This window comes from Cyphellophora europaea (assembly GCF_000365145.1).
Source record: "Cyphellophora europaea CBS 101466 unplaced genomic scaffold supercont1.5, whole genome shotgun sequence".
NCBI lineage: Eukaryota > Fungi > Ascomycota > Eurotiomycetes > Chaetothyriales > Cyphellophoraceae > Cyphellophora > Cyphellophora europaea.
Genome location: NW_008481811.1, coordinates 528895 through 553484, shown reverse-complemented (window position 1 = coordinate 553484; position 24590 = coordinate 528895). Strand labels below are relative to the sequence as shown.

The window sequence follows — 24590 nt, the reverse complement described above, 5'->3', positions numbered from 1 at the left end:
CCTCCCGATCGCGTCCCTCAACTCCAGCTTCCCCTCCAAGCCAACCTCAATTCCTCTTCACCGTTTCCACCTTCGGCACCATTGCCTTTCCGCTTCTTCTGCACCGCCTCGCCAATCGCACCCGCCACATCCTCCGCCGTGCGCCCACGCTTCCTTGACTCGACCCTCTCGTCTCCTAGCACCGTGTCCTCAGCCACAAACCTATACAGCTCGGCAACACCCTTGAAGACATCCTCGCCGCACTCTAAGCCACCTTCCGTGGCGAACGTGCTGCCGATCTGGCGCATCTCCTCGACCCAGCGGTAGGCTTTGGGCGGCATGCCGGGAAGGGAGCCGCGGGCGTGCTCGAGGAGTTTCGGCGAGTATTTCTCTAGGTGGGAGGTTAGGTGGGGGAGGACGTTGGCTTGTTGCGCGGTGGCGAAGGAGATGGTGGCGAGGGCGCTCATGCCTTTGGTCATGGAGGCGAAGCAGGATTTGAGGGTGGAGGCGGTGCCGATCCTGTGGTCGAGGACCGTCATGTTGAGGGTTTTACGGATGGGGGAGGGGAGGTGCGTGTGGACGTGAGGACCGGAGATAACCAGGGAGGGAAGGATCCATTCGGGGATTGTGGAGGAGGAAGAGCCACCCTCGCTGCTAGAGGGCTGAGGCTTGGGTTTGGGGGGTGGGCCGATAATGCCGCCGTCGAGGAAGGCAACGGGGATGGGTGGAGGAGGGGCCGGGGCGGATTCGGCAGCGGCAGAACGGAAGGAGAGGACTCGCGATAGGGAGAAGCGTCGGGGTACTGCAGAGGGGGACTGTAGTGGTTCGGAAGGGGATGGGGTCGCTGGGCTGGGAGACCGCGGCTCTTGGTCTTCTTTGGGCGCGAAGAGGGCGTGGATGCTGCGCGTGGTACGTGTAGAGACGGCGTTGCAGTCAACGAACACAAGCTTGGCATCTGGTGAATCGATCTTGCGATCTGTCCAGGATTTGATGGCTTCCTGGTTGCGGCTGGCCTCAAGGACGCGGATGGCTGTTGCGGTTGCATCCCGGGGAGGCACAATGCTTAAAAGGATGTCCACGGCGGCGATCAGCTCAACATCAGTATCGTAGGCTGTTATGCCCGACTTCTGGATGCGCTTCAAGGTGTATTTGCTTCGACCGGCTGTACAAGTTGCTACCTTATAATCGTTGGCCATGAGCAGTTGAGCGATGCCGGTGCCCATTTCTCCGAGTGACAGAATGCCGACTACGGGCTTGGGCGGCGCTGATGAGGTCGCCATGAGGAGCTCTCGAAGCTCGTGAATGCTCGAGTCCGTGTTGTCGCAATCAGCAGAATCAACAGGCTGAACGATGAACGCTGTGTTCTGGTGGCTGTGGGTTGCACGATTGGCGGATGACGTAGCACAATCGACGAGGTCCGGAAATATCAAGGACAGAGAGTTGCGCAGCGAGACCTAGACGCAACGGTCGAGTATGTAGGGAAGATCCTTTGTACCTAGGAGTTGTAAGGATAAGTTCAGGGGCCGAAGGTAAAAGCGGTCAGATCAAGGTATGTGGTGGTCATGGGATCGACTGGGGGGTATGTCACCGCCGTACCACCGAGGCCAATCTCAACCTCAACGCGACCCACGCCAAGGCCGGGCGTCTTACCACTTGGCTTCCGCTGAGACAGTCTCTTGACTTCTTCATATTCCCTCATTGACATCGAGAGGCTCGGAAGTTGTGTTCGAAGCTTCGGCGGCGATACCGATGTAGGCAAAGTGCTACAAGCGAAAGCCGCACCCACGCACCCAAAGCTCAGGTACCGAAACCAGGGGCTTGTTTGGTGACAACCGCAATGGGGTGGCAATGGAGTTTATGAGCGACGGTAGGCCCGGGAAGGTGTATGCTCGAGTAGTGAGAATCGGGAGGAGGTGTGCACTTTCAGGTGAGTCCAGATAACGGTGACCTCTGCGCACGGTCTTGGCATAGCAACGACCCTCATTCACTTCACTTCGCTGCCTCTACGCACATTCTCTACCCGACTTGAATCGCACTGCTTGGAAATGAGGCAAAAATCGAATTGGCAGAGTACCAACTGTTTGATCAAAAACCCAAAAATCAAGGCTCTCTCAGGGAGAACCCCCCGAAACGATCCAGCTTGCGAACAAGCCTATACGAGGCGGAATCGTTCTAGTATTCCTAAGATTAGGCTTAACAACCTACGCTCTTTAGCCAGGAACTTCAGGCTTCTGGTGACCCCACGGTTGTGTATTTGAGAGGCTCAAATTGCTTCAAGACCTCCGCCGTACGCAGGGGAGCTAGTTGACCTCTTAGCGGTATATCGAACTGGTGGGCGATGCAGTTTGGAGGCTGCTACTTGCACCAGGGCTATACCGAATCTGTGGTGGAATTGTTGAAAGGCATATTGAATTTTGTAATATTTGACCATTCAAAAAAGCGACAGGGCAACGAGGCTGTGGGCAGCTCAGTGAAGGTCACTGGTCCAGGCGCAACCCGTCAGCCGCAGCACCGTCCTGCGCCCACTCAAGCCTCGCACACAACCACATCGACCTCTTCTGACGGCGCCACAGCTACTTTGACCTCCAATGTGCCGTTCGAGTCCACGTCTGTCGTATGCTGAAGATCCCCATTCACATATATCGCCCACTCAGCCATCGGCAACCCCCTGACAACAATCCGCACATCCTTTGGCTTCTCGAAATCCCCCTCCCACGACTTGAGCGTCACGATTGCCGCTCGCCGCTCTGTATCCCACACTCCTCGAAGAAAGTCAACATCGTCACCCAGGGAGCATCCCTCTACCCATGGTCTGCTGTTCAATCCTTCCTTCGTCCATGGATGCTCCCACATAATCTTCTGCCCGTCCTCGACATTGAGTCTCGCATAGCCAATTGCACTGTTTCCAGAGTGTGGCTCAACATGCACATAATCCCCAGCCGAATCAAAGAAGTCATCTTTCCGCGGATAGAAGAGACCACCTCGCTCCCACTTGGGACTCAACTTCTGGTCGGCGAAGTCCAGCAGATCATTCAATTCCTCTCTGCGTCCAAGCTCAGATAACATCATCATGAAAAGACCTCTTGAAGCAGACTGGAACGGGAATGGATGACGATAGGCATCTTGCGTCGACAGCTCCTTGGCCTTCACTAAGGCAGCAGAGGTGTCCTCCGGCACACCACCGTTTTCAGCCACGATACTACGATACGCAGCGGCGACGTTCGTGGCTTGCAGCACGGTTCTGCCATTGGCTCGGACTAGATGTCCAGTGGACTGGCGTTCCCAGTTCTGGCGAACGAATGAGGAGTTCCATGCGTTCATGAATGCGTTGTTCCTGACAGTGTCAGCATGAGAGCACAGTGGCCATCTTGGTAGCATTGCTCAGGTGTAGGTGAACCTTACCAAGCCGTGTGTGTTCCTTGCTTGGTTGGGGCAGCAACCCTCTGCTTCACGAGAAACGCTGCCGACCACAGACCATCATTTTGAAGCATGCCCTTCTTTTCGAGTGCAGCAGTGTATCTCTCGAGCACTTTTTCGACCTCATTCGTCCCGTCACGAATGTCATTGTACCGCATCGCAATGATCTGCACCAATTATCAGCTTTCTAGGCCACAATTTTGTTTGGGCCTTCTCGCACCGGAAATTGGTTGCAAACCACGAACACGGCATTCGGCTCGCAGCAGACTCCCACCCATTCGTTCTTCTCCATCTGCGCCAAGATGACTTGCTGCAGACTTCGATTACTGTACTCAAACGTCTCGGTGCCCATTCCCCAGAACAACGGATCCCATATAAAGCGGATACTCTTGTCTTCAACGAATTCGTCGTCATCAAACAGCATGGCGTACAGACTTGTCATCAGCAGCAAGTGGCCCGAGTACATGATGTTCTCCTCTTTGACCGGATCGGCCCACGGCTTGCGAAGTTCCGTGAGCGAAGGGTCGAGCTTCTTACCACTGTGTGAAGTCAGAAACCAGTAGCCCCACACAGATTTGTGCAGCATCTTGTGAATCATCTGGCGGACGAGAGTGCGGAAGACAGAGCGCAGAAGTGGTAGACGGTGATAATGCGCAACAGAGGCCGCGTAGCACATGGTTGCGAGCTGGTATCGGTAAGCGTCTTCCCATTCTCCCGAGCCATCGAGCGGCCCCATGTGGTTCCATTCCCCGTCAGCCTGGGTGACAAGATTGTGGAAGTGGCGCAAGTGACCGGCTTGTTTATAGTCTAGCTTTGGATAGATGTCGAGGGAAAATGGTAGTTTGGCTGGGGCAGATGGTGACGCAGCCCGGAGAGTGGTCCCACGAGCTTCGCTGGTGGTTGCGATCGAGGTCGTTGTTGTCGACATGGTGACGGCCTCGAATGACAGGTGAAAGTAGCGCCTCACACTGATGACACGACTCGCCGTGGTAGAAAGCGTCTTATACAATCAGGAGTCCCCGCAAGGCAATACTAATGCAACACATAAGTGCTGCCGAGGCTCAGGCGCCCGCACGGCATGCCTCCGATCCACTGTTATATCTTTGGTCAATGCACCTACACCCCAGCGGCTCTAAAACGGTCATACATACAGGCATCAGTGCGTCTCGTCCCCACATCGCTCAAACACACTAGCCATGCTGGGGCGGTGTTACGTATCAGGAGACTTGTATCTTACCCGTCAGCAAGAGGATTCTGAAGAATCCAAAGCTGCTGCAGATCTTCGACCCGCCACGCGTCCGCTCGCAGTGTAATCAGTAAAACGGAGTTTACTTTCTCCGCATTCGGTATCTCCTACATCTCCAGTGGCCAGTCTTGGATACGAGACTCGTTTGTTGGTGTCGTCGATCCTTGGCGCAACGAGGAGCAAGGCATACTCGGCCGACCGGTCGAACTGTAGAGCCGAGCAAGCGGGCCAATCCGTAATGCGTTGACTGCGTTGGAACTTCGTTGGTCTTCTTAGGCGAAAGAGTCTGCACAAGGTAGGCTTCTCGAAGCGTTGACTCGGAGCCCGTCTCACCTATGTGTCCATTCGGTGGTGGAATGACTGCATACGGGACGAATGGGAGATGGAAGGAAGATACAAGGCGACGATTTACCATCTGATTAAATGCAGGTCCACCTTAGTACTGGGCGGAACATATTACTAACAGCACGCTTGAAAGCACGTTCGAACACTCCGCAGACGATCCGATAAAGGACTCTTGCGAGGATCTTCGAAAAGTCGAGGAAATCTGCTAGAAAGCGTGCCTGAAAATTTTGAGAGAAGCATTGAGCATGTTAATGTAGCTCTTAGAAAAATCCCCGGCAGCACGACCCCCCAAATCCCCACTGCAATCCCTCCGAACCCCAAAATCATATCTTCCATGTTTGAGCTTGTTCGGGCGATGCGGAGATGCCCCTGCCGCTGGTCGTAGTGGTGGTAGCGCCTCTGCAACCGTCGTGGTCTTATGTGTCGCTGAGAAGCCCTCTCAGCGATCGAGGTTGGAGACGTATTCGGGAGGCAATGTTGAGGCTCAGTGCTGTGAAGTGCGAGTTGTTCTCGAGCTTATAGGATCCCAAGGCAGTGCCCACCAGCTAGTCGTTCAAGAAAATCTTTGATCGACATGGATGCTTCTCAATCAGGTATGCTACGTGGCCAAGACCATTGTTGATTGGCTTACTGGTGACAGTGCTTTGTCTTGGGGCGAGAGAGCTGAAAGAGTCAGGCTGGTCAGCTGTGCATTGCTGCGAAGGTCTCGCCATGGTGATGTTCTCAACAGAGCACGCTCCAGACGCTCGCTGCATCAGACCACAAAAATAGCCCGGCTGTTGAAGAGGTCGTCCCACCGGATGTCGCCCCCGAGAATGTCTCTCCGCTTCATTGCCTGGTCGATACATTCGATTGCCCCATCCATGGTTCTTAGCCCTATGGCTAGTCCCAAGGTTTTCATGCGACTGAAACAATGGTGCTGGACGCTGCTGCTCGGCACACGCCACACCAGGAGCTCGAAGGCATGGATGACGAGTGGAAACATTGTAAATCGCCACAGCCCTGGACGGAGTGAAGTCGGGTGCTGCTCACCGAAGCGGAGCATGAGTTGGTCGAGAGTCGTGTCAAGAGTACGGACCTCGTCTTCAAGACGCTCTTCAATGTTGGTATCAGGGACGATTGCGGAGCCCTTGTGTAGGCGCAAACCTGATGAGGCCACGGACCGCAACAGGTAGATCGTGGTTGCGGATTGGAAGCATTGGCCGAGAGCTGCCCACTCGGACACTTCCGACTCTCGAAAAGGAATCAATTTGCGTTCGTTGTGACTCCCGTTGTCTGGAAAGTCTATAATGATCCGAGTTGCCCACTCGTCCGCATCAAAACTGTCCAGGCGTTGGAGAGCGCTCCGGAAAGATGCTTCGAAGCCCTTCCAGCTATCACCCGATGCTTGGGAGGCGAAGGTGTCGACGCGTTTCCGCCAGCTGCTGACCTGTGTGATAATGGTAAGAATAGGAATAGGAACCGGGCAACAGCTGGCGAGAATAATTTGTTCGAGGCTTGGGAGTCGCAAGATGCTATTGCAAGCATCGTCCAGCTCTTCTTGAATTAGCAGTGAAGCTGGAGAAGTCGGCGTGCTCATGATGTCGACAATAACATACAGAGCTAGTGGTAGGCGAATTTGTGGGATCTTGTGCCATGTCTCTACGAGTCCACCAAGACCCTTGAGTAGGCGTCTAGCAGCAAGCAGATGAACATCCCAGCGCGCTATACACGACACTTGTATCTCTGCTTGTAACATCATGAGGACTCCGACGAGCCCCAGGACAGGGTTTCGAGTGGACGGGGCTTTGACCTCCTGTGCTAGCTCTCGCAGTGCCTCGCCGCGATACCGGTACAAATCTGTAACAAGCTCATTCGTATTTCCTCGCACGAGCCTACAATTGTAGACCACCACGAGTAGGGTGCTCTGCAGCATTAAGGGTGCCTTCTTCCAGTCGTCGATTGCCGCAAATAATTGGTGTTGGAACGGGTAGGGGACCAGATCCGGGACAAGAATGTGGTTGCAGTACTCGACTGACTCAGCGATATGCCAGTCTCTGCGGTGAACACCAATGTCGAAGACTTGGCGTGATCTTGTCGGGTCAAGTAGAGCCACTTGTAGATGCTTCGCAGCGTCGACATACTCGTAAACAGGCTCGAGAGGACCGGGGGAGCAACTGCTGCTTGAAGTAGAGGAAGCTGATGGTCGGACGTTGCCCTTCGTCGGTTCGAAAGCGATCCATCTTCGCTGTTTACCGTATCCTGGGCAATTGCGCTGGTCTCGCGCGCAACGACGGCATCGAGGCGTTGAGGAATCGCACTTGACTCGACGTTTTTGACATGTAATGCACTGAGGACCGAGACTTGTGGACAAGGACATGTGGGGCGTGGCTCCAATCCTCCAAACGTTCAGATATTCCTTGTCGTTGCTCTCCTGGAACTTCCACGCGGAATGCGTCGATACATATTACGAGAACTGGGAGATCTGGAATATAGCCAGATGGGATCACTGCCCAGCAATCTTCGCTTTGGTGACCAATGAACAGCGCATCTAATGAGGCGGTGTCAGTCATTCAACTCAGCCTCATCGTATTGCTTCGTATTCACTCAATCGTGAATCTCGAAAGGGTTCTTTGCCGCGACAAGGCTGTCTCAAGGTGACGATCTGGACTTGGAATTTGCAAATGTCATGGTTATTCTATCTTTTCGGCGGGCTTGCCCTTCAGTGCCTGTATTCTGCCAACAATGGTGTGCAGCAGAACCTTAAGCTTGTTGTCCTCGACTTCATCGGCGCCGACGAATCTCCTGACCAGCAGGTTGAAGATGCTTCCAAATGCTAGTGCCATCACCGTACTCGTTAGGATGATGACATTGTATGGCATACTGAAGTCCGGCGTGGGAAGAGGAAGCAACAAGCTCGTTGTTCTGATGTAAACATCCTTTTCACTGCCGATGGCATTGGTCTGGTTCAATACCCGTATCACCGCTGGTGCAACATTGAAGCCTCTGTTGGCGTCTGGTGGATACTCTGTGTATCTCAATATGGCTTTCTCCAGGTCGTATGTCAGCATTACCGTGCTTGCAGGCGGGATAGTCATCATCAGCTCCAGCTGTGTGCCTCGTTCTCGGTCGATGGCAGGACGATAGTACATATCGCCGATCAGCGACTTGTCATCTGCCCAAGGAAACTCGGTTTCTGTGATGCTGGCCGACAATGTGTGCATATAAGGCCGCATGAACCAAGGTAGCGATTCGAAGTAAACGAACGACACTGGGGCACTCGAGGATGGATTGGTAAACAGCACTCGCATGCCACCACTAGCAGCGCCAGTACCGATCATGGTTCGTTCGGCGCGGAGCAGCTCGTGGTCTAAATGGTATGGATTCTCAACATGCTGCTGTGTGAGCTCCACGTCAAATGGTTCGTTGGGCATGAGTTGATAGCAGCGTGATTCGCGTTCGCCAGGGGGAGATTTGAGCTCGAAACCACTGACGCCGATCATGAGCATTCGTGAGTGTGGAACATTGACGCACACCGCCTTGGCATCTGGACCATTCCTCTCACTCAGTGGACAAGTGCCGGTCATCTCTCGGCCAAAGAGGTCGTGGAACGTCCAGGGAAGCTCGTCAACAAGATCGCGAGGGTAGCAGGTATCTTGTGAGTGGTAGTCTTTTGATCCGTCGCAGACAAGCTCCTCCTTGGGTACTGGCCGCGGAATTGGGTTGTCCCTGGGTCGCTTAGACCGTTGAATGTCCAACACAACGTCAATATTTTGCTCCAGTTCCACAATGCACTCTTCCCGATCCGAGGGGCACTTGGGTACAATGTCGATTGACATTGTCTGCCAGTCAGCATCGAACACCTTGTGACCATCCAAAAGGCTTGAAATGCCCGCTTTGCCTTTGCATGGTAGTAGCTTGAGAAATGGTGTCAGATTTTCGGTACAGACCACTTCGCCAGGGAGTACACCATGAAGGAAGTATGTGTCCGGTGCATCCGCCGCGTACTGGCCTGCAGCCGCAAATGTCAGGACGGGCTTGGTCGTTCTGGTCGAGTCCACAAAGTTGAGAGAGGCGCAGAACAATCCTGACAGACTCTGCGTGAGGATAGTCCATTTCTCAAATGCCTCCTTCTCGGAGCCCGCCTCGATCCATGCCCAGAGTTCAACGCCAGTGCCCCCCTCTTTCGTCCCATCCCATGGTCGCGCTCCCCACTCCTCTGGATCCCATCTGCCGGTCGTGAATCTCAAGTGCAGCTCCTTTGTGTCCGCATGTTGCAGTGTTTGCGCCAATGACCTTGGAAAGAGCCTGTAATTCTGCGCCTCGTAATTGCTCACAGTCTCATTGCTCCGAAACTCGAACGAAGCCACTAGTTTCCCTAACGGCAAAGGAGTCAAGTTCAATTGCTCGAAGTAATCGGTAGCAGATATCAGGGAGGCAAGGGCCAGTATGAGGAGAGACCAGAGTCGGGACATTCCTGCATCCTGTCAAGGGACAGGACAGTTGCGGTAGTGGTAGACGTGGATGTGGACTGAGGAGCCGTGAATCTGCGGCCACATATTCGATTTCTCCACCAGGACTTAACGCGAGCCTATGTCCGCCTACTCAGATATTCTTCGAGGCATCGACTTGCAACATCATTTGCCAGGCAACAAAGTCTTGCAAGCCCAGTCGCGCGGCGCACACTGCTCGATACAAGTCTCGAGGCTCTCAGCTCGCGAGTGACTACCTGTACCGCCCTATAAGGCTCCGGCCTGCCCTCATTCGATCCTACAATCCACCACTCCACCAAGAACCATGGCTGCTGAACAGCGCAAGCTCTTGGAGCAGCTCATGGGCGACTCCTTCAATGGCCTCTCCTCGTCGAAAACTGCCAATCTCACACTGACTGCCCCTTCTGTCTGCCGCTCCTACATCGTCGGCACCTGCCCGCACGACCTCTTCACCAACACCAAGCAAGACCTAGGCCAATGCCCCAAACACCACCCGGAGCACCTGAAGATCGAGTACAGCGGCCTCCCGGATCCCGAAAAGCAGAAGCTTGGCTTTGAATATGACTACATGCGCGACATGCAGAAGTACATTGACGAGTGCAACCGCCGCATCGACCAAGCGCAACGCCGCCTAGAGAAAACCCCCGACGAGATCCGGCAGACCAACGCCCTCCTAAAAACTATCAGCGACTTCACCAAGACGATCAACACCGGGCTGCTGGAGATCGCGGTGCTGGGCGAGTCCGGCAGCGTCAGCCTCGCGTGCTCCGAGTTCTACAAGGTGCGCACCGCGAAGCTGGCCAAGGAGCAGGCCGAGCGCGACCTCAAGAGCTTGAGTGACACCAGTGGGCCCAGCGGCCACCAGAAACTGCAGGTGTGTGATGTCTGTGGCGCGTACCTGAGCAGGTTGGACAATGACCGGCGACTGGCGGACCACTTTTACGGGAAGATGCATTTGGGCTACGCGCAGATGAGAAGGACGTATGAAACGTTGCAGAAGGAGTTGAAGGGGCGGGGTCCGCCGCCGCGGAGGGCGGATGATGAGTTAAACGGTCCTGCTGGGCCCAGGGGTGGGTATGGCGATGATTACGATGGAGGTTGGGGTGGGAGAGGTGGTGGCGGCTACGGCAGAGGAGGAGGGTATGGCGGGAGAGGCGGTGGTTATAGAGGCAGAGGCAGGGGGAGGTGGTAAGGGATGCTTACCGTAGCCTTTGACGACTTGGTCTTAGCAGGGCGTTTGGTATGGACCCAAAAGGAATGATGCTTTCGCAGCGTGGTAGCATGAGATACCCTTAGACAGCTGCTAGACGGGGTGAAAATCAAGATAATTTTCGAGAAACCGAAGGATGACGGATCTGCCCCCTGTTGAACCATATCGTTTGTCCTGTGTATGCAGTGCTCGAACGCTCACGATTTGCCCCCCTCGGAAAATGCCATTCAAATTCGCGACACGGGATCATGCCTCCATCTGGTCGGCCCAGCTTTTCCCGGCCGCGGCCCTGTCAGAGTCGACTCGGGCAGGTGGGGGAGGCTTCTGGCTTTTGTCTCCCTCGGGCGTCGGTTTCGAATCCTTTGCGGTGCCAGAGCCAGGCAAAGCAGGAAACTCATCAGGCGCGTTCACATGAGGCTCCCTCTGTGATTCACGACCCGAGAACGGGCCAACTCCTCCGCGAGCACCACCACGTCCGCCTCGACCGCGGCCTCTCCCTCTACCACCTCTGCCCCGGCCTCCACCTCGATCATCATTCCACTCATAGATGGACAAATCCTGCTGCTCTTCATCCGCATCCCGCGCCCGCGGTGTGAAACCCCTTCCAGCAGCCAGCTCTTCCTTGTCTCTGTCCCATTCCCGCCCTTCTCTCGCACCCATCTTCCTCGCTCGGTTCTTCTCACGCTCTCCCTCCATCTGCTTCCGCTCGCCTTCTTCTTTGCGTCTCCTCGCACCCGCCATGCGCTCGCGCTCGGCAAACTCATCCGCATCCGCCTGTGCTCGTGCATGGGCAGCAGCTAGACCGACTGACTTCTCCTTCGCGGCGGCGAGTTTGGCGGACAGCTCCTCTTCTGTGAGTTTTGGTTTGGCGAAGCCACCTGTGGAGGAGCGGTCGCCTCGAACGGCTTGTGGACGGGGCTTGGCAGCAGGGCCGGTAGGGGCAGACGGAGGCGCATTGGCGGGAGATGATGAGGCTGCAGCGTCTGTGTCATTGGGGGGTGTTGGGATTGTTTCTTCTGCTTGCTGCTCCGGCGCTGCCGGTGTTACGGTGGGCGCCGGCTGCTGAGACGGCTTCGTGCTCCATTTTGAGTCGGATAGGTTGTGGGCACCTCGGGCGGTATAGGCACCTTGTTGTCGAGGCGCGCCGCCACGAACGCCGCCCCGTAGTAAATGTTGGGATGGTCCTCTTCCACGTCCACGACCTCGGTTTGAATGTTGTGACGGTGTCGACTGCGGAGATTGGTCTGCAGGAGGGAGTGGTTGCGTCGGGCCTGGTGGGGGTTCGAGGGAGATTTGTTCGAGATGTTGAGTCACTTCTTGTGCGGGCGTGCTCTGCTCTATGGGTATAATCTCATCGTCGAAAAGATCGTCGTCCCCACGAGACTGGGAAAATTCCTCCATTGTCGCTTAACAGGCGTTCGAGGAAAGGTGGTGGTTTGTGTGGGCAGCACAGTCGAGGGGCCATGTGGGGTGCCGACGGCCGAGGGCGGGATTTGGGGGCAGCGGGTGCGCAATGGGCGCTAAAAGAGGCAACGTAGCAAAACGGGCTGTTTGACCATCAATAGCATCTGCCTTGTCTGAACCATCACACAATGTGTAAGCATCTCATGTTTACCATCTCCTTCATTGCCCTCCGCTGTCAGGACAAGACCGTTCTCCACATGATTGTCTTCAGTAATCGAGTATCAGCCGTGACCCTGACGTGGGGTACCAACCTCGATCACCGCCTCCCGTCTGGCACAACCGCGGACCAAGAATTCATATCAACACCTCCGCCACGGAACCAGCAGAAGCGAGCTTGCCCTTTGTCCATGATATTGCCCAATGCGGCTCAAACCAGAGCGGTGACGTAACACAGTACACACCAGGCCTTGTTGTGTGGTACTAGTTGTAGGCCTGTCCCCCCTTTCCCAGTACAGTAAGTCGAATGAGCTATAGATACCAACATCTGCACATCGCCTAGACCATTAGCTCCTTGAGCATCTGGTCAAGGCTCATTTCCGCAGAACTCCACTGGCTAAAACTTTGCCGAATACGCCTTTGCAGCAAGACCCAGGCAGAGTAACGGCGTAGGTTTGGGGGCGCTGCGAAACACCATATGGAGCTAGTGAACGAAAGTCGATTTCATATGCCTGCCGCAGCGTGTGGGCGGCCGGGTGCCGCACCCATCTTCTGTGTCCTCGCCAGAGTAGCTGACAACAGAACTTAACAGAACTTACTTAAAAGCACAGACACTCCACACCGCTGTTGCCTTGCGGGGAAATGCTATCCTCGTTTAACCTCTATACAGCGAATGGCGCCCAAAAAGCTGAAGGACGGCCGGAAGAAGGCTTACGCCCCTAAGGTTCGCACAGGATGCGATACCTGCAAACGCCGTCGCATCAAGTGTGACGAATCCAAGCCTGTCTGTTTCCGATGTCAACGGACCACTGTCGAGTGCCGGTACACTCCGTCTGCAATGTGGCTGTTCGAATCAGGCTCTGGCAATGCAGCATCCCAGCTTTGCAATGCGGCACATACTCCTCATCCAGGCCCTGTGTTTGATCTGGCTAAGACCAGCTGTACAAAGGAGGAGCAACAGGGCTTCCAGTTCTTCTTCTCCAAGACTGTACCCTGGATATGCGAGCATGGCTATGTGCGATCGCGGGACTTCTGGAATGTCATTCTACCACGCGCATTCCACGTGGCTCCCGCTACACGACATCTAATAACTGCCATCGGTCTTCTGGACACACCAGTCGGATCCTCCGATCCACTTGTGGTTGACCAGCGCTGCGAGCGAATACAGTTCAACTACTCGACGGCTGTAACCGAACTCACATCATTGAATCCTCATCCTGCCGATGTTGCCCTCGCTCCAGTCCTGGCGTGGGTGTTCGACGCGATGATCAACGAAGAGTCGCGTGCTGAGGTACATGCCCAGGCCATGGAGCGGCTGACCATCGCGCAAACTGATGGTGAATCGCCGCACCTGGGCTTGGATGCTTCGCCATATATGTTAGAGCAGATCGTTCATGACATCGGACGATACCGGTGTTTGCGCATCCGGATGGATACCAAAGTCATAGGAGACCAACCTTTATTGCGCGCAGTCATGCTCCGAAACCGACCTCCCGACCCGTCGACGCTGCAAGAACTGCTCAAAGAGTTCCAGCGACACTACGAAACATACCAACCCGGAGACATGACACCAGACTACATTGTCGCAGCGGAAGCCTTCGCTTTCAAAACCCTGGCCTCGGTCGTGGCCAACGTATACCATTCAGAGGTGCAAATGACCATTTTCAGTGCTCTCCGCTTCTTGTGCCTGCTGACGGTCAAGCTGCTGCCGATGCCAATCATGGTCAGCCCAAGCGATCCCGATACCATAGACACCGCGCTGTCATACATTCTGGACTGGATACTGGACCTACACAATCGCGCCATACCAAAGAAAACAGACAGAGAGCTACTGATCGATATCCTCGAGATCATGCTGCCGGCGATGCGGAATCTCACGCCAGCAACGTGGCGCCAAAGGCATGAGCTCGACCTCGAGCAATTAAGTGCACTGTTGCAGCACTGTAGAGCAGTGCTCTCAGCGAAATGAGACTACTTTGGTCGGAAAGCGCGTGACGATAAACAAACAAGGCAATGCCGTCTGAAGGTGACTAAGGGCCAAGTTCGGACCGCCGCTGATACCGCCTCCTGGCGCAATAGCAACATTTATCTTCAGTCCCGATTGCCTACGGTCTGCTTCTAGTCCTGCTGGAGGCCATACCCTCTAGTCGACGCCGACTCACGAGCATCAGGCGACAGTCAACGCTTCAAAACAAGGTACTTTGACATGAAAGGGATCTCGGATCGCCAGCGACCTCAACTCTACATCGGCGCCACGCTCTCTCCTTCGTCAGGCTTCCGCCCGGTCACGCAGTATCTACACTGTTTATTAGCCTCGGATATTCACTGACGGGCGATGTTGCGTCACAGAGCCAGCCCAGACGTTTCTAGGGAGGCCTTCCCCTCCTCCAGCGCGCGCGCCCAAAAGTTTGGATAGAAGGGGAATTCAACACTCACACAGGCCAATACAAATGAATCCTCGGATTCTTCACATCCTTCCGCACATTCACGAGCGCGACCTGCGTCTCCTCCAAACTCAACCCCAGTACCCCCGTCCACAACCGCAGCGTGAACCCTTCGAGCCCGGCCAAGAAATTCACCCCGTGCATCCTCCCAATATCCTTGTAATACTTGTCCTTGGGCCAACTCCCCACGGGCCACTTGTAGCGGCGCTCCTCGACATCGACGAACCCGACCTCGCGCATCCACGCGGCGTACTTGGCGGGCGCGTGCGGGTCGCGGTCCACGCGCCGCATGGCCTCTTGCTGGCGTGCGGACCAGGCTTCGGCGGCGGTGGAGACGTGCGTGTCGTCGTCTGAGGTGATGATGCCTTCGATGTCGATCATTTCGAGGTAGCCGTTGGGGGAGAGGTAGGTGAGGGCTTGCTGGAAGAGTCGGGGATCTATGGGGACGGACCGAGAGTTGTTGGTTTTGCTTTAAGCTTTGAGGATTGGAAAGGGAAAGCTGGGGAGGGGCTTATTGGGGAGAAGGAAGACGGCGGCCAGGAAGGGCTGGGGTTTGGGCCGGTAAAGCCTCGGGGGTTGGGGGGATCGTGTGTTGGTGCTGCTGTGAGTGCGCAGGGAAAGCTAAAGAAGGGACTTACAGTTTCCGGAAGCGCCGACTAAGCAGCGGCCGACGATCAGGTCGAATTTCTGCGTGAAGGTCCAGTCGTTGTTGAAGTCGTCGATTTCGAACTTGAGATTCGGTGGTACGTAGTTGGGTTGGATGGGCGAGAGGTCCACGCCGGTGACGGTGGCCGAGGGGTGCGCGTCGGCCATTTCGATGGCCCATATGCCGGTGCCGGTGCCGAGATCGCTGGATTTTGGAGGAAGATCAGCTGATCAGAGCGCCGAAGGTAGGCAAGGTAGAAGGTGGCTGGATGGAGAGGAGAGTGGAAAGGGCCTGGAGGAAAGGTGCGTAAGGGGGCTGGGATCAGGACTGCAGGCTGTGTGGCATACATACAGAACCTGCTTGATCTTCTCCTTCTTGATGGGTGATGTGAACAGCCTGCCCCCGAACGTACGGAACCACAGCTCGTGCTGCAGGACGAGACGCGCCTGCTCCATCTCGTCTTCGGGAAGCCAATAGTTCCCGTCCACGGTTCTGTCGAAGCGGTGGTAGCCTGGCAGAAAGATGGTTACGAGGATATCACTCGGCGCAAGAAGAGGGTGTGGAAAGGGAAAGCTTGTCCGGGGGAGCTGGCTGGCTCGAGGCTGTGCAAAGGTCCTCCAAGAAGCGTGATGTATAGACGGAGTTTCCAGAGTCAGATACAAGAGAGAAAAACGACGCCTTACCTCTGCCATTCTCACGCACGCTTTCCAGCAGGCTCGAGCGGAGAGACTCCGTGAGCGTCGTTGCGTCTTCGCCTAGGGTAGAGTCGACTTCATCGTCATCTGCGCGGACTTCGGAGGCGCTGGTGGCCATCTTGTGTTCGACTGTGTTCGAGGTACAAACAGAATGGGGGCAGGCGCTGCCGTTTGTGTGTCAGGGTCACATAGAATACTCGGTATGGCAGTGAGGTTGGATACGAGAGGGGTAGATGGGACGTATCTACAGCAATAGCCATGATCATGTTCTTCTGCAGTCGCCCCTCCGGGTCGAACGGCTTGTTTGTATCTCTTTTACCGTGGTACGACTGCACCCCGCCTGAAAAGGATGCAGTGTAGGTGGTCTGCCCTGTGGCTTGCCGAAGCGAGAGGCTGAGGAGGAGCGCGAGAGGCCCCCAATCCTGGCGTAGGCTACCACGCTGCAATTGTCTCCGGTCCGAGAAATCTTGAGGAGCTGCCTACCGGAGTATTCTGGCCCTCGCGTGGGTGATTGATGGGCGTTGGTTGCATGTCAGGCTACTCGATCGTGGAAGATCGACATAGAAACTCGCATGAACATGCTTCTGAATCCGCGGAAACTCCTACTAGCGTTCGGGTGTACTCAATTCTTGTTCCGCGCGGGATGTGCTGCTGGTAGCGAACGAATGTCGAGCGGCGATCCGACAGGGTTGCTAGCGGTTAGTGCCTAGATCGGGGGACAGGCCCATGCAAAGCTAGGGCCGGAGGCATGAGCCTACATAGTGTACTGTACGTACCTATGTGTCCGGTGCTCGACCGTCCGACGGGGAAGCCCGCACAATGTCAATTGCCGGTGAGGTGCAGCAAGCGTAAAGCCTGTAGCTAGATAGACTGGTGGCTTTTTGACATCACGCAGCGGAAGCAGGCAAGATGTCCAGTTGACAGGCGGGGACACCTCGCGTGGAAAAGACAACCATTTGAACCTTGGTGAGCTGTCAATGGAGCTACTGCATTGTATCATGCAGGATCCCACGGCACGGTTCAAGTTGATACGCCGATTCGCCTGAAAGAGGAAATGGAACCGGAGAGCTTTGATCGAAGTCCATAAGTCCATAACACACTTGAATGAAAATGCAACAACCGATCAGGAGGACTCAGAGAAATGAAAGACATTGCTATACGTATGAGTGTTATTTTGTAGTCCATGGGTATCATCTAGGCCTCGCCTACAGCGCTGCGTAATTTTCCGTTGAACTTGCGTTCTGCGCTTTCTGTTTCGGTTGTACGTCGTGAGATGGTCATCAAAAAGGGTATATAAGCATAGTCGCCCATACCAATATAAGTGCAGGGATACAAAGTCCCGTATATCCCACATTCCAAGATCGCGTTTCAAGAGCACCTCACTCGTCCCTCGCTGCGAGCCAGAGACAGGCGTAATTCCAGGCCCTCTGGCCGGAAGCGTCGCATTCAGAATCGAGCCAGAGATATGTGCCCATAATGCTTTTGACCATGGGCCAGGCTCGCTTCTCAGCTTTGATGGTCACGCGGTCGAAATATTGGGCGACCGAATCCATCCATGCGGAGTCATTCATGGTCTCGTAATGCTCAAACGCCAGCATGCTGGCTAGGACCAATGCCCATAGGAAGACCCCTGGGTGCTCCTGGCTAAGGACTTTACCTTCTGCTGGTTTAGTCCATAGGTCGAGGACGGGAAGGATCTTCTTCAAGATCTTCTCCGGCATCTGATTCATTGACGCGAGGGGGTAAATGACGAGTTGCATGAATGCCAGACAGGACAGACGGCAGAGCTCGTAGCCCAGCTCGGTCTTACTGCCACCGAGCCGCTGAGAGACCATAGGCAGGGACAGCAGGTCATGGAGCAGAAAGTGCCGCAGCCAGTAAAGACGTCGAATATCGGGCAAGCTCGAAGCCTTGCGCTGCCACTGTTCAAAATCGACAATGATGCAGCGAATATGCTTCAGCCTGACCATGAGCCGAGCGTAGAGCCAGCGCGTATCCATGAGGGAGGCGAAGCCGCTCAGGAGACGACGGGCGAACGAGATGGCGTCAGCATCGGGCTTGTGCCGAGACGCTTTGATAGCTTCTTCGGTATCGATGATGCAGGGAAATTTGGGAGGCTCAAGCTCGCGCCAGGAAAAGAGGACATCACAACTAGTCAAGTCAGCAGGTAGGGGTGCTGCGGAGCGTAAGAGAGCTTACAATGCGATGCCGGTAGCAAGGCCGGGCGACTGGAGAGTGCTCTTGATGCCGCCCCGGTCCTCGACAAATTTGACCAAGGACAGCCAGTGCTGAGTTCCTGGTCTCATAATCGTATAGTAGTTCATGTCGTTGGCAGCACCAAACGCTTTCCGGTTCTGGATCTTGTCCTGTTTAAAGCCAGAGATATCGTCCAGTGCTCCGTGAGAAGATAGCGTGTTTATGGCCAAGAGAACTCGATCTGACGCCACACCGCCGTTGTTGGTGATGTCTTCTCGAATGCCGCTCATGGCCTCGGTCTTGTAAGAGAGGCGAAGCAGCTGCTTTTCCCTCGGAATCTCCGTCTCCCCCCGTGCAAATGACAGATGCGTCACGCCGGCCAAGACAACGGTATACCAAGAGAGGGCGTCGCTCATGACGCTCATCATGATATGCCGCTTGATCACGCTCAAGTCGTTTGGATCGTCTGATGGCACGAACGCCAATGATGTGTGGTTGATGCAGTGATCAATGACTTCGTGCACATATAGGGGCAGGGCACCAGTGCTCTGATAGACGGTGGAAGGGTAGACGCCAAAGGGATCTAGCCGTCCCGCACCGAGTGGCGACAGGGGGCTAGGTCCAGCATCGTTGCTCGGTCGCATGGACAGTGAATCGGTCCAGGCTGTGGATGGCGGGGTATGGGGCGGCTCTGTCTTCATTACCGAATGTATACTGTTTCGCTTGGGGCGGTGCTTATGCGATTTGCCGACGGTGTTGCGACGTTCTTTGCGGTCCTTACGCGACGGCTGTGCAGCCTTTTTGGACAGACTGCGTTCGGATTTGCTTTTAGAGAGTGTTTTGGTTCGGGGGCGGTAGGGCATTGAGGGACCGGGCTGGTCGTCTTCGCTGTCTGCCTCGGTCATGGTTCGTCCAGTCACAAGGTCGAGATGTATTGACGTCCAGGACCATATTTGGTAGTCGCACCGGAGATTGGGAGCGCTGAACCAGGTCCTAGAGGTCTGCACGTACCGACATGGCCGGTTTGTGGGCTTGGGAGCTTTTGGTCGACCAGAGAAAGAGTCGAGAAAGTCACACTCACCGCAGGGTGCGAGGGGAACAAAGACGGGCGATCCTCAGAGCATTCAGAGCATAAAAGTAAGCGTGGGCGACCAGGGGCATGCTAGTATCGATAGCTTGGATCAGTTAAGTTTCGGGGGTGGGTTCCCGCAGGCACAGGCCTTCTGGAGCCTACCAAGACAATGATGAGGGTGAGCCGATCCAGCGCCCATCCCGCCGCTCCGGCGCAACTGCTTTTCACTAAATGAGCCTTTGGTGGCGTGCTCTGGCCACTCGTCTCCACCACACTGTCTAGGCGGAACACTTGGGAGCCCACACGGTACACACCCACACGGTACACACCCACACGGCCGGCTTAAGCTTCTGACCGCACGGATACCGTTGAGCGATTTGGAGTCAGGAACATGAATATACATTTTCAGCCTCAAAGGGTCGCTCGAAAGAGGTGGCCTCAAAAATCTCACTCTTATCGTTACCCAGGCTGAAGATGCAACCAGCCTGCACCGGCGCAGGTCTAGCCGGGTCTAACACCATCGCCTACGAAGCTTGCTCGCCCCTGGCCCTGGTCCAAGCCCAACTGGGTTCCAGAACGCTGGAGCGCCCAACAGTATGCACAGCTGTGCATAAACCCGACCTCCGTGGGCTCGGTACCAAACTTCGTGTGCTACAAGCTGAACTCGAGCCGGTTCCCTGGCAATTGGGAGCGAAACGTCAGCATTCCTTGACAGCTTCCAAACATGTTCCGTAGGCGTGGCACTGCAACTTACCGGCGTAGTCTCGCGCAAAAAACCGCGTGGGATATTCCACCCCTTTCGAACCCGAGTTCGCCTGCCCAGGCTGATCCGCCTGCCTGGGTGCCGACTTGCCGCCTGCCTGAAAATGCTCCCAGATCCGACTTTGCAGTTCGAACAGTGCCTCAGCTGACGGCAGCTTAAAGCAAGGATGTCGCCTGGATTCCACCTCGTCTGGACCAAAAGCTATGTGGACCTGTTGCCCGCTGGTACCGATGTCAAACCATGCAAGAGTACCCCGCTGGAGCGATGGCACCTCGCGCGGCGTCAATCCCAAGGTCTTGCCGTAGAAATCATTGGCCAGCTCAAGACTGCCTTCAGGTACAATCAGGTTGACGTGCGCAAGGCCGACGATAGACATCTTGACTCAATCGCGAAAATCTTGGTGACTCTTTGGACGAAGAGATTTGCTGACGCTCTGTGAGGGAGGGTCATAAGATGTGGTGGGGCAACCCTCCGTTCAAGTCCGTCGCTGCCGAATCCCCAGCCATTGTACATACATCGTGCGGATATGGTAGGGCGTCCTAGACGTCGCCATTACTCACATCCCACATCATCACACCCTCTTCCGCTAACCTTAAGTTTTGACATAAGAACGTTGGTGGATTTTCCTTATCGTCAGCAGAAACTTTGATAGAATCGCTCGATCGTGACTCGACCTGCGAAAACCTATCCCTGCCGCCTGAGCAATTGGTCGCCTGGAAAACAAGGCAACTAGGCACCCTACTTACCTAGGGTGAATCGACCACGGCACCATGCCACCAGCAACACCCGCCATCAACCCCGCCACTCTGCTCTCTACCACCTCCTACCCAATCCCCGGCAAGATTCTCATCACGGAACACTTCTTCACCGTCCCCCTCGTGCACACCGACCCCGCCTCACGCACCCTCCGCCTCTTCTGCCGCACTGCCGAACCACTCGATCGCCCCATTGACCCGTCGCCCGCCCCCAAACCCAAACAACTCCCTCTGATAGTCTACATCAATGGCGGCCCCGGCTTCGGCAGCGGCCACCCGAAGGACCTACCCTACACCGCCCCCCTCCTCGACAAAGGCTACAAGCTCGTCACCATCGACCACCGCGGCATGGGCCTCTCCTCCGCCATCACCAAAGCCACGCTGCAGCGCGAAGGCTCCCCGCAGCAGCAGGCCGACTACCTCACGCACTTCCGCGCGCCGTTCGCCGTGCAGGATTTCGAGGCCGTGCGCCTCTGTTTGATGCGGGGATGGGACTATCCCGAGGAGAAGCGGCGCTGGAGTATCATGGGCCAGAGCTATGGTGGGTTCGTGTGCACGACCTATTTGAGCATGTACCCTGAAAGCGTCAGGGAGGTGTTTATTTTTGGTGGGTTACCACCTGTGAAGGAGAAGAGGCCGGATGAGACGGTGAGGAGGTGTGTGAGGAAGGTGCGGGAGAGGAATGCGAAGTTCTATGCGAAGTTTCCGGGGGATGTGGAGGGATGTAGGCGGGTCGTGGAGTTTTTGAAGAAGGAGAGGGTGGTTTTGCCGGATGGCGGGTTGCTGACGCCCGCGAGGTGGTTGGAGCTAGGGATCACTTTTGGCATGCACGGCGGGTTGGACGATGTGCATACTCGGGTGGTGAGGGCGGTGAATGATCTCGAAGTGTTTGGCGAGCTGACGAGGCCCACTGCGGAATCGGTGTCGGGATACCTAGGATTCGATCGTGCGATATTGTATGCCCTGGTGCACGAGGTGCTCTACTGTCAGGGCGAGAAGTCTAATTGGGCGTTCGATCGAGTGATTGCGCAGGAGCAGGGGTTTGGTGTAGACGAGCCGCGTGAGAGATACCTGTTCACGGGCGAGATGGTCTTCGGCCGAGTCTTCGACGACTACAGCGAGCTACAGGGTTTGAAGGAGGTGGCTGAGATTCTTCACGCCAAGAGCGATTGGGAAGACTTGTATGACCTGGAGAAGCTGGAAAGGAACGAGGTTCCAGTCTACGCTGCTGTCTATGTCGAGGATATGTACGTGTCGATGGAAACGTCACTGACCACGGCTGCTGTGATCAGGGGTTGCAAAACGTTCATCACAAATCAGATGTATCACGATGCGATTCGGAGCAAGGCATCGGATGTGCTCGCATCTTTGTTTGCGCTAAGAGAAGATACCATCGACTGAATTATTGACGACCGTTGCACCGGTAAAAATGTTCAACGTCGGCGAGGACCCGCCTCAATTTGGCGGTCAGCAATGTTCATCACTTCACCAATACCTGCAGCCTCTTGCTCGTCTTCGAGAGCCATAACCTCCTCTCTAGCATCCCACCAGCGCTCTTCCGCATCCGCGAATCCCTTCTTGCGTAGCTCCTTGACGGTCTGCGTCGAGGTAGCGGTGGAGGCCTGTTTTGCCAGCAGCAATTTTTGCCAGTCCTCTGACGTCCGAGCGAAGAAATCTCGCAGGCTCTCGAATGGGCGAGGGAAGGGACGGGGGTCTTCTTGGGCTTTGTGCTCGGTCTCGACCTCGTCCTTGATCTCTGGCTCCTGGGCAATCTCTGTAGCCGGAGTTGAAGGAGTGTCGACTGACATGGTGTCCTTATCTTCCTCATCGGAATCCATCGCAGAATCTTCGTCATCATCTTCATCCTCTTCATCGTCACTAGGAGCAGCTGCAGCATTCCAGTTGACCGGTTCTTCGTAATGAAGTTCTTTTACGCCATCGAGCTTGCCCAGATCGATTGCGTAGAGGTCGGAAAACGTAATCTCTACGTCCTTCTTCTCTATTGTTCCTCCGAGAATGAACAGCGTATCCTCCTGCACTGTGAGCTGCGCATTGAACCGGGCGTGTGGCAGTTCGAATTTGATCGGAACTTCTCTCTTAGTCTCTAGCTCTTCCGGAGGTGTGTCATTAAGCTTCATCTCCACGTCTTCTGTTTGCGTGACAGATCCCTTTGTCTCGAGTGCGGCAAGATTGCGTAGGAGCTCTTCTTCATCAGCTTTACCCCTGTCTCTTCCGCGAGACACCTGGGTTTGCTTTTTGCCCCCTGCCTTGGGTTTCCGCAAAGCCAAAGGGAAAAAGCGATTTCGATCGATATTCCATATCAACAATTCGTTGAAGAATTCGCTGTCGATGCCCTCTTCGCTGTCTTCGACATCATGAACACCACCGAAGAAGATACCTCGACCTTTGTGGTGAGCCATCGTCGATCCAGTTCGCGGCGGGTTTGGTGTGTTTGCCGGTCGCTTCCTTCGTTCCCACCGCATCGTTGGTGGTGTGCCACTCACTGCATCGTCAGGCGGTGGTGTTATCCGCAGGAACCAAGTGTCTTGGTGAATGAAGGGCTTAAGAACATCCCGTTGTGGTCCACCTTTGCCAGGTTTTGCTTTACTGGTTGTAATCTTGACTCGTGAGTATCCGCCGAAAAGCACGGCGCCAGACTCATGGGGGAGAAAGCTGAACGAGGATCTGGGGTCCGGCTTCTGGCTGGTCACAGTTGCAAGTTTTAGTTCGTGCCAAACGTTCTCCCTGCAATCGAAGATCCAAGTGTCGTTGAGGTATCTGGTCTGCTGACTCGTGTCCTGGAACCCACCGAAGAGAATTATGTAGTTCTTCCAGTAGGTCATGCGGTGCCCGCTTCTGGATGGAGGGCTTTTGCCTTTTCCCTTAGGTTCAATTTGAGTCCACTCTCGAGTATCGGGATCGAGCATGTAGAACGAGTTGAAGTGATAGAAAATTCCTTGTTTGGGGCTAGAGAACTCGCCACCGAACAAGTAGATTTTCGCTGTATTTCCGCTTCGACACCAAGCATGACCGGACCTGGGTGGAGGGCTGTTAGGAGAGGTCACTTGGCTAAACTCACCCTTGCTGATGTTGTACACAAAAAGATCATTGTAGAACCGGCAGAGTCCTGTCTGATCCATGAACTCTCCGCCAAAGATGAAAAGTTCGTTGCGATTACTGGGAGAAGCAACCATGGAACAAGACGAACGTGCCGACGGTGGGCTGCATTTCTCTTCTGTCACCTTGAGAAAATGTGCTTGCTCTTCAGCATAGCGGGCCAGCACTGCATCAAAGTCCACATTGTCCTCCGCGTCGCTGTCGACATCTGCGTTTTTGGCCTTGACCTTCTTCTCGCCTTTAGCCGCCTTCTTCGCCTGTTTGGCTTGTTTTTGGGCTTTTGCCTCGGCTTTGGACTTCTTGTCCTTTGCTTTCGGCATTTTCTCAACTTTACAATGCGGCGAGCAGTAGAAAGCCAGACCCAACTCCGGATTTATGCTGCTCTTGCCCCAATATTCTCAGCCTTATTATGTACACGTGACTACCCGTTCAGCCTCGTCGCGTCTGCAGAAACGCGTTCCGCCAATTGCCGACCCCTCGCGAATCTAGTACCTGCAACGCTACAACTCCACCGCTGCACCCGAATGACTCTGATCTTTTGCACCCTCGAACAACAATGCTGCCCAGCAGCATGAGTTTGCTTCCATATGACCTTGCACAATCTTGAGCAGAA

At 55.1% G+C, this 24590-nt stretch overlaps 12 protein-coding genes across 12 annotated transcripts; 3 read left to right on the top strand and 9 right to left on the bottom strand.

Annotated features, from left to right (window-relative positions):
- Positions 1-17: 17 nt before the first annotated feature.
- On the bottom strand, positions 18-1259 carry HMPREF1541_05479 (uncharacterized protein; the record flags this gene model as incomplete). The annotated part of the gene is made up of 1 exon (XM_008719819.1): positions 18-1259. One exon carries the CDS (start codon positions 1257-1259, stop codon positions 18-20), a length of 1242 nt encoding a protein of 413 aa, XP_008718041.1.
- A 1246-nt stretch (positions 1260-2505) lies between these two features.
- HMPREF1541_05478 (uncharacterized protein) lies at positions 2506-4324 on the bottom strand (the record flags this gene model as incomplete). The annotated part of the gene is made up of 3 exons (XM_008719818.1): positions 2506-3313; positions 3382-3563; positions 3617-4324. 3 exons carry the CDS (start codon positions 4322-4324, stop codon positions 2506-2508), a joined length of 1698 nt encoding a protein of 565 aa, XP_008718040.1.
- A 1417-nt stretch (positions 4325-5741) lies between these two features.
- HMPREF1541_05477 (uncharacterized protein) lies at positions 5742-7346 on the bottom strand (the record flags this gene model as incomplete). Its single annotated transcript, XM_008719817.1, has 1 exon — positions 5742-7346. The coding sequence occupies one exon, from the start codon at positions 7344-7346 to the stop codon at positions 5742-5744; it is 1605 nt and encodes a 534-aa protein (XP_008718039.1).
- A 313-nt stretch (positions 7347-7659) lies between these two features.
- Positions 7660-9441, bottom strand: HMPREF1541_05476 (uncharacterized protein; the record flags this gene model as incomplete). Its single annotated transcript, XM_008719816.1, has 1 exon — positions 7660-9441. The coding sequence occupies one exon, from the start codon at positions 9439-9441 to the stop codon at positions 7660-7662; it is 1782 nt and encodes a 593-aa protein (XP_008718038.1).
- A 322-nt stretch (positions 9442-9763) lies between these two features.
- On the top strand, positions 9764-10651 carry HMPREF1541_05475 (uncharacterized protein; the record flags this gene model as incomplete). The annotated part of the gene is made up of 1 exon (XM_008719815.1): positions 9764-10651. One exon carries the CDS (start codon positions 9764-9766, stop codon positions 10649-10651), a length of 888 nt encoding a protein of 295 aa, XP_008718037.1.
- Positions 10652-10915: 264 nt separating this feature from the next.
- Positions 10916-12070, bottom strand: HMPREF1541_05474 (uncharacterized protein; the record flags this gene model as incomplete). Its single annotated transcript, XM_008719814.1, has 1 exon — positions 10916-12070. One exon carries the CDS (start codon positions 12068-12070, stop codon positions 10916-10918), a length of 1155 nt encoding a protein of 384 aa, XP_008718036.1.
- An 892-nt stretch (positions 12071-12962) lies between these two features.
- On the top strand, positions 12963-14258 carry HMPREF1541_05473 (uncharacterized protein; the record flags this gene model as incomplete). The annotated part of the gene is made up of 1 exon (XM_008719813.1): positions 12963-14258. One exon carries the CDS (start codon positions 12963-12965, stop codon positions 14256-14258), a length of 1296 nt encoding a protein of 431 aa, XP_008718035.1.
- A 463-nt stretch (positions 14259-14721) lies between these two features.
- HMPREF1541_05472 (uncharacterized protein) lies at positions 14722-16192 on the bottom strand (the record flags this gene model as incomplete). Its single annotated transcript, XM_008719812.1, has 4 exons — positions 14722-15170; positions 15372-15583; positions 15731-15890; positions 16063-16192. The coding sequence occupies 4 exons, from the start codon at positions 16190-16192 to the stop codon at positions 14722-14724; spliced, it is 951 nt and encodes a 316-aa protein (XP_008718034.1).
- A 1261-nt stretch (positions 16193-17453) lies between these two features.
- Positions 17454-19175, bottom strand: HMPREF1541_05471 (uncharacterized protein; the record flags this gene model as incomplete). The annotated part of the gene is made up of 2 exons (XM_008719811.1): positions 17454-18225; positions 18274-19175. The coding sequence occupies 2 exons, from the start codon at positions 19173-19175 to the stop codon at positions 17454-17456; spliced, it is 1674 nt and encodes a 557-aa protein (XP_008718033.1).
- Positions 19176-19993: 818 nt separating this feature from the next.
- Positions 19994-20481, bottom strand: HMPREF1541_05470 (uncharacterized protein; the record flags this gene model as incomplete). The annotated part of the gene is made up of 2 exons (XM_008719810.1): positions 19994-20019; positions 20097-20481. 2 exons carry the CDS (start codon positions 20479-20481, stop codon positions 19994-19996), a joined length of 411 nt encoding a protein of 136 aa, XP_008718032.1.
- A 394-nt stretch (positions 20482-20875) lies between these two features.
- Positions 20876-22261, top strand: HMPREF1541_05469 (uncharacterized protein; the record flags this gene model as incomplete). Its single annotated transcript, XM_008719809.1, has 1 exon — positions 20876-22261. One exon carries the CDS (start codon positions 20876-20878, stop codon positions 22259-22261), a length of 1386 nt encoding a protein of 461 aa, XP_008718031.1.
- A 32-nt stretch (positions 22262-22293) lies between these two features.
- HMPREF1541_05468 (uncharacterized protein) lies at positions 22294-24297 on the bottom strand (the record flags this gene model as incomplete). The annotated part of the gene is made up of 1 exon (XM_008719808.1): positions 22294-24297. The coding sequence occupies one exon, from the start codon at positions 24295-24297 to the stop codon at positions 22294-22296; it is 2004 nt and encodes a 667-aa protein (XP_008718030.1).
- Between the last annotated feature and the right edge of the window lie 293 nt (positions 24298-24590).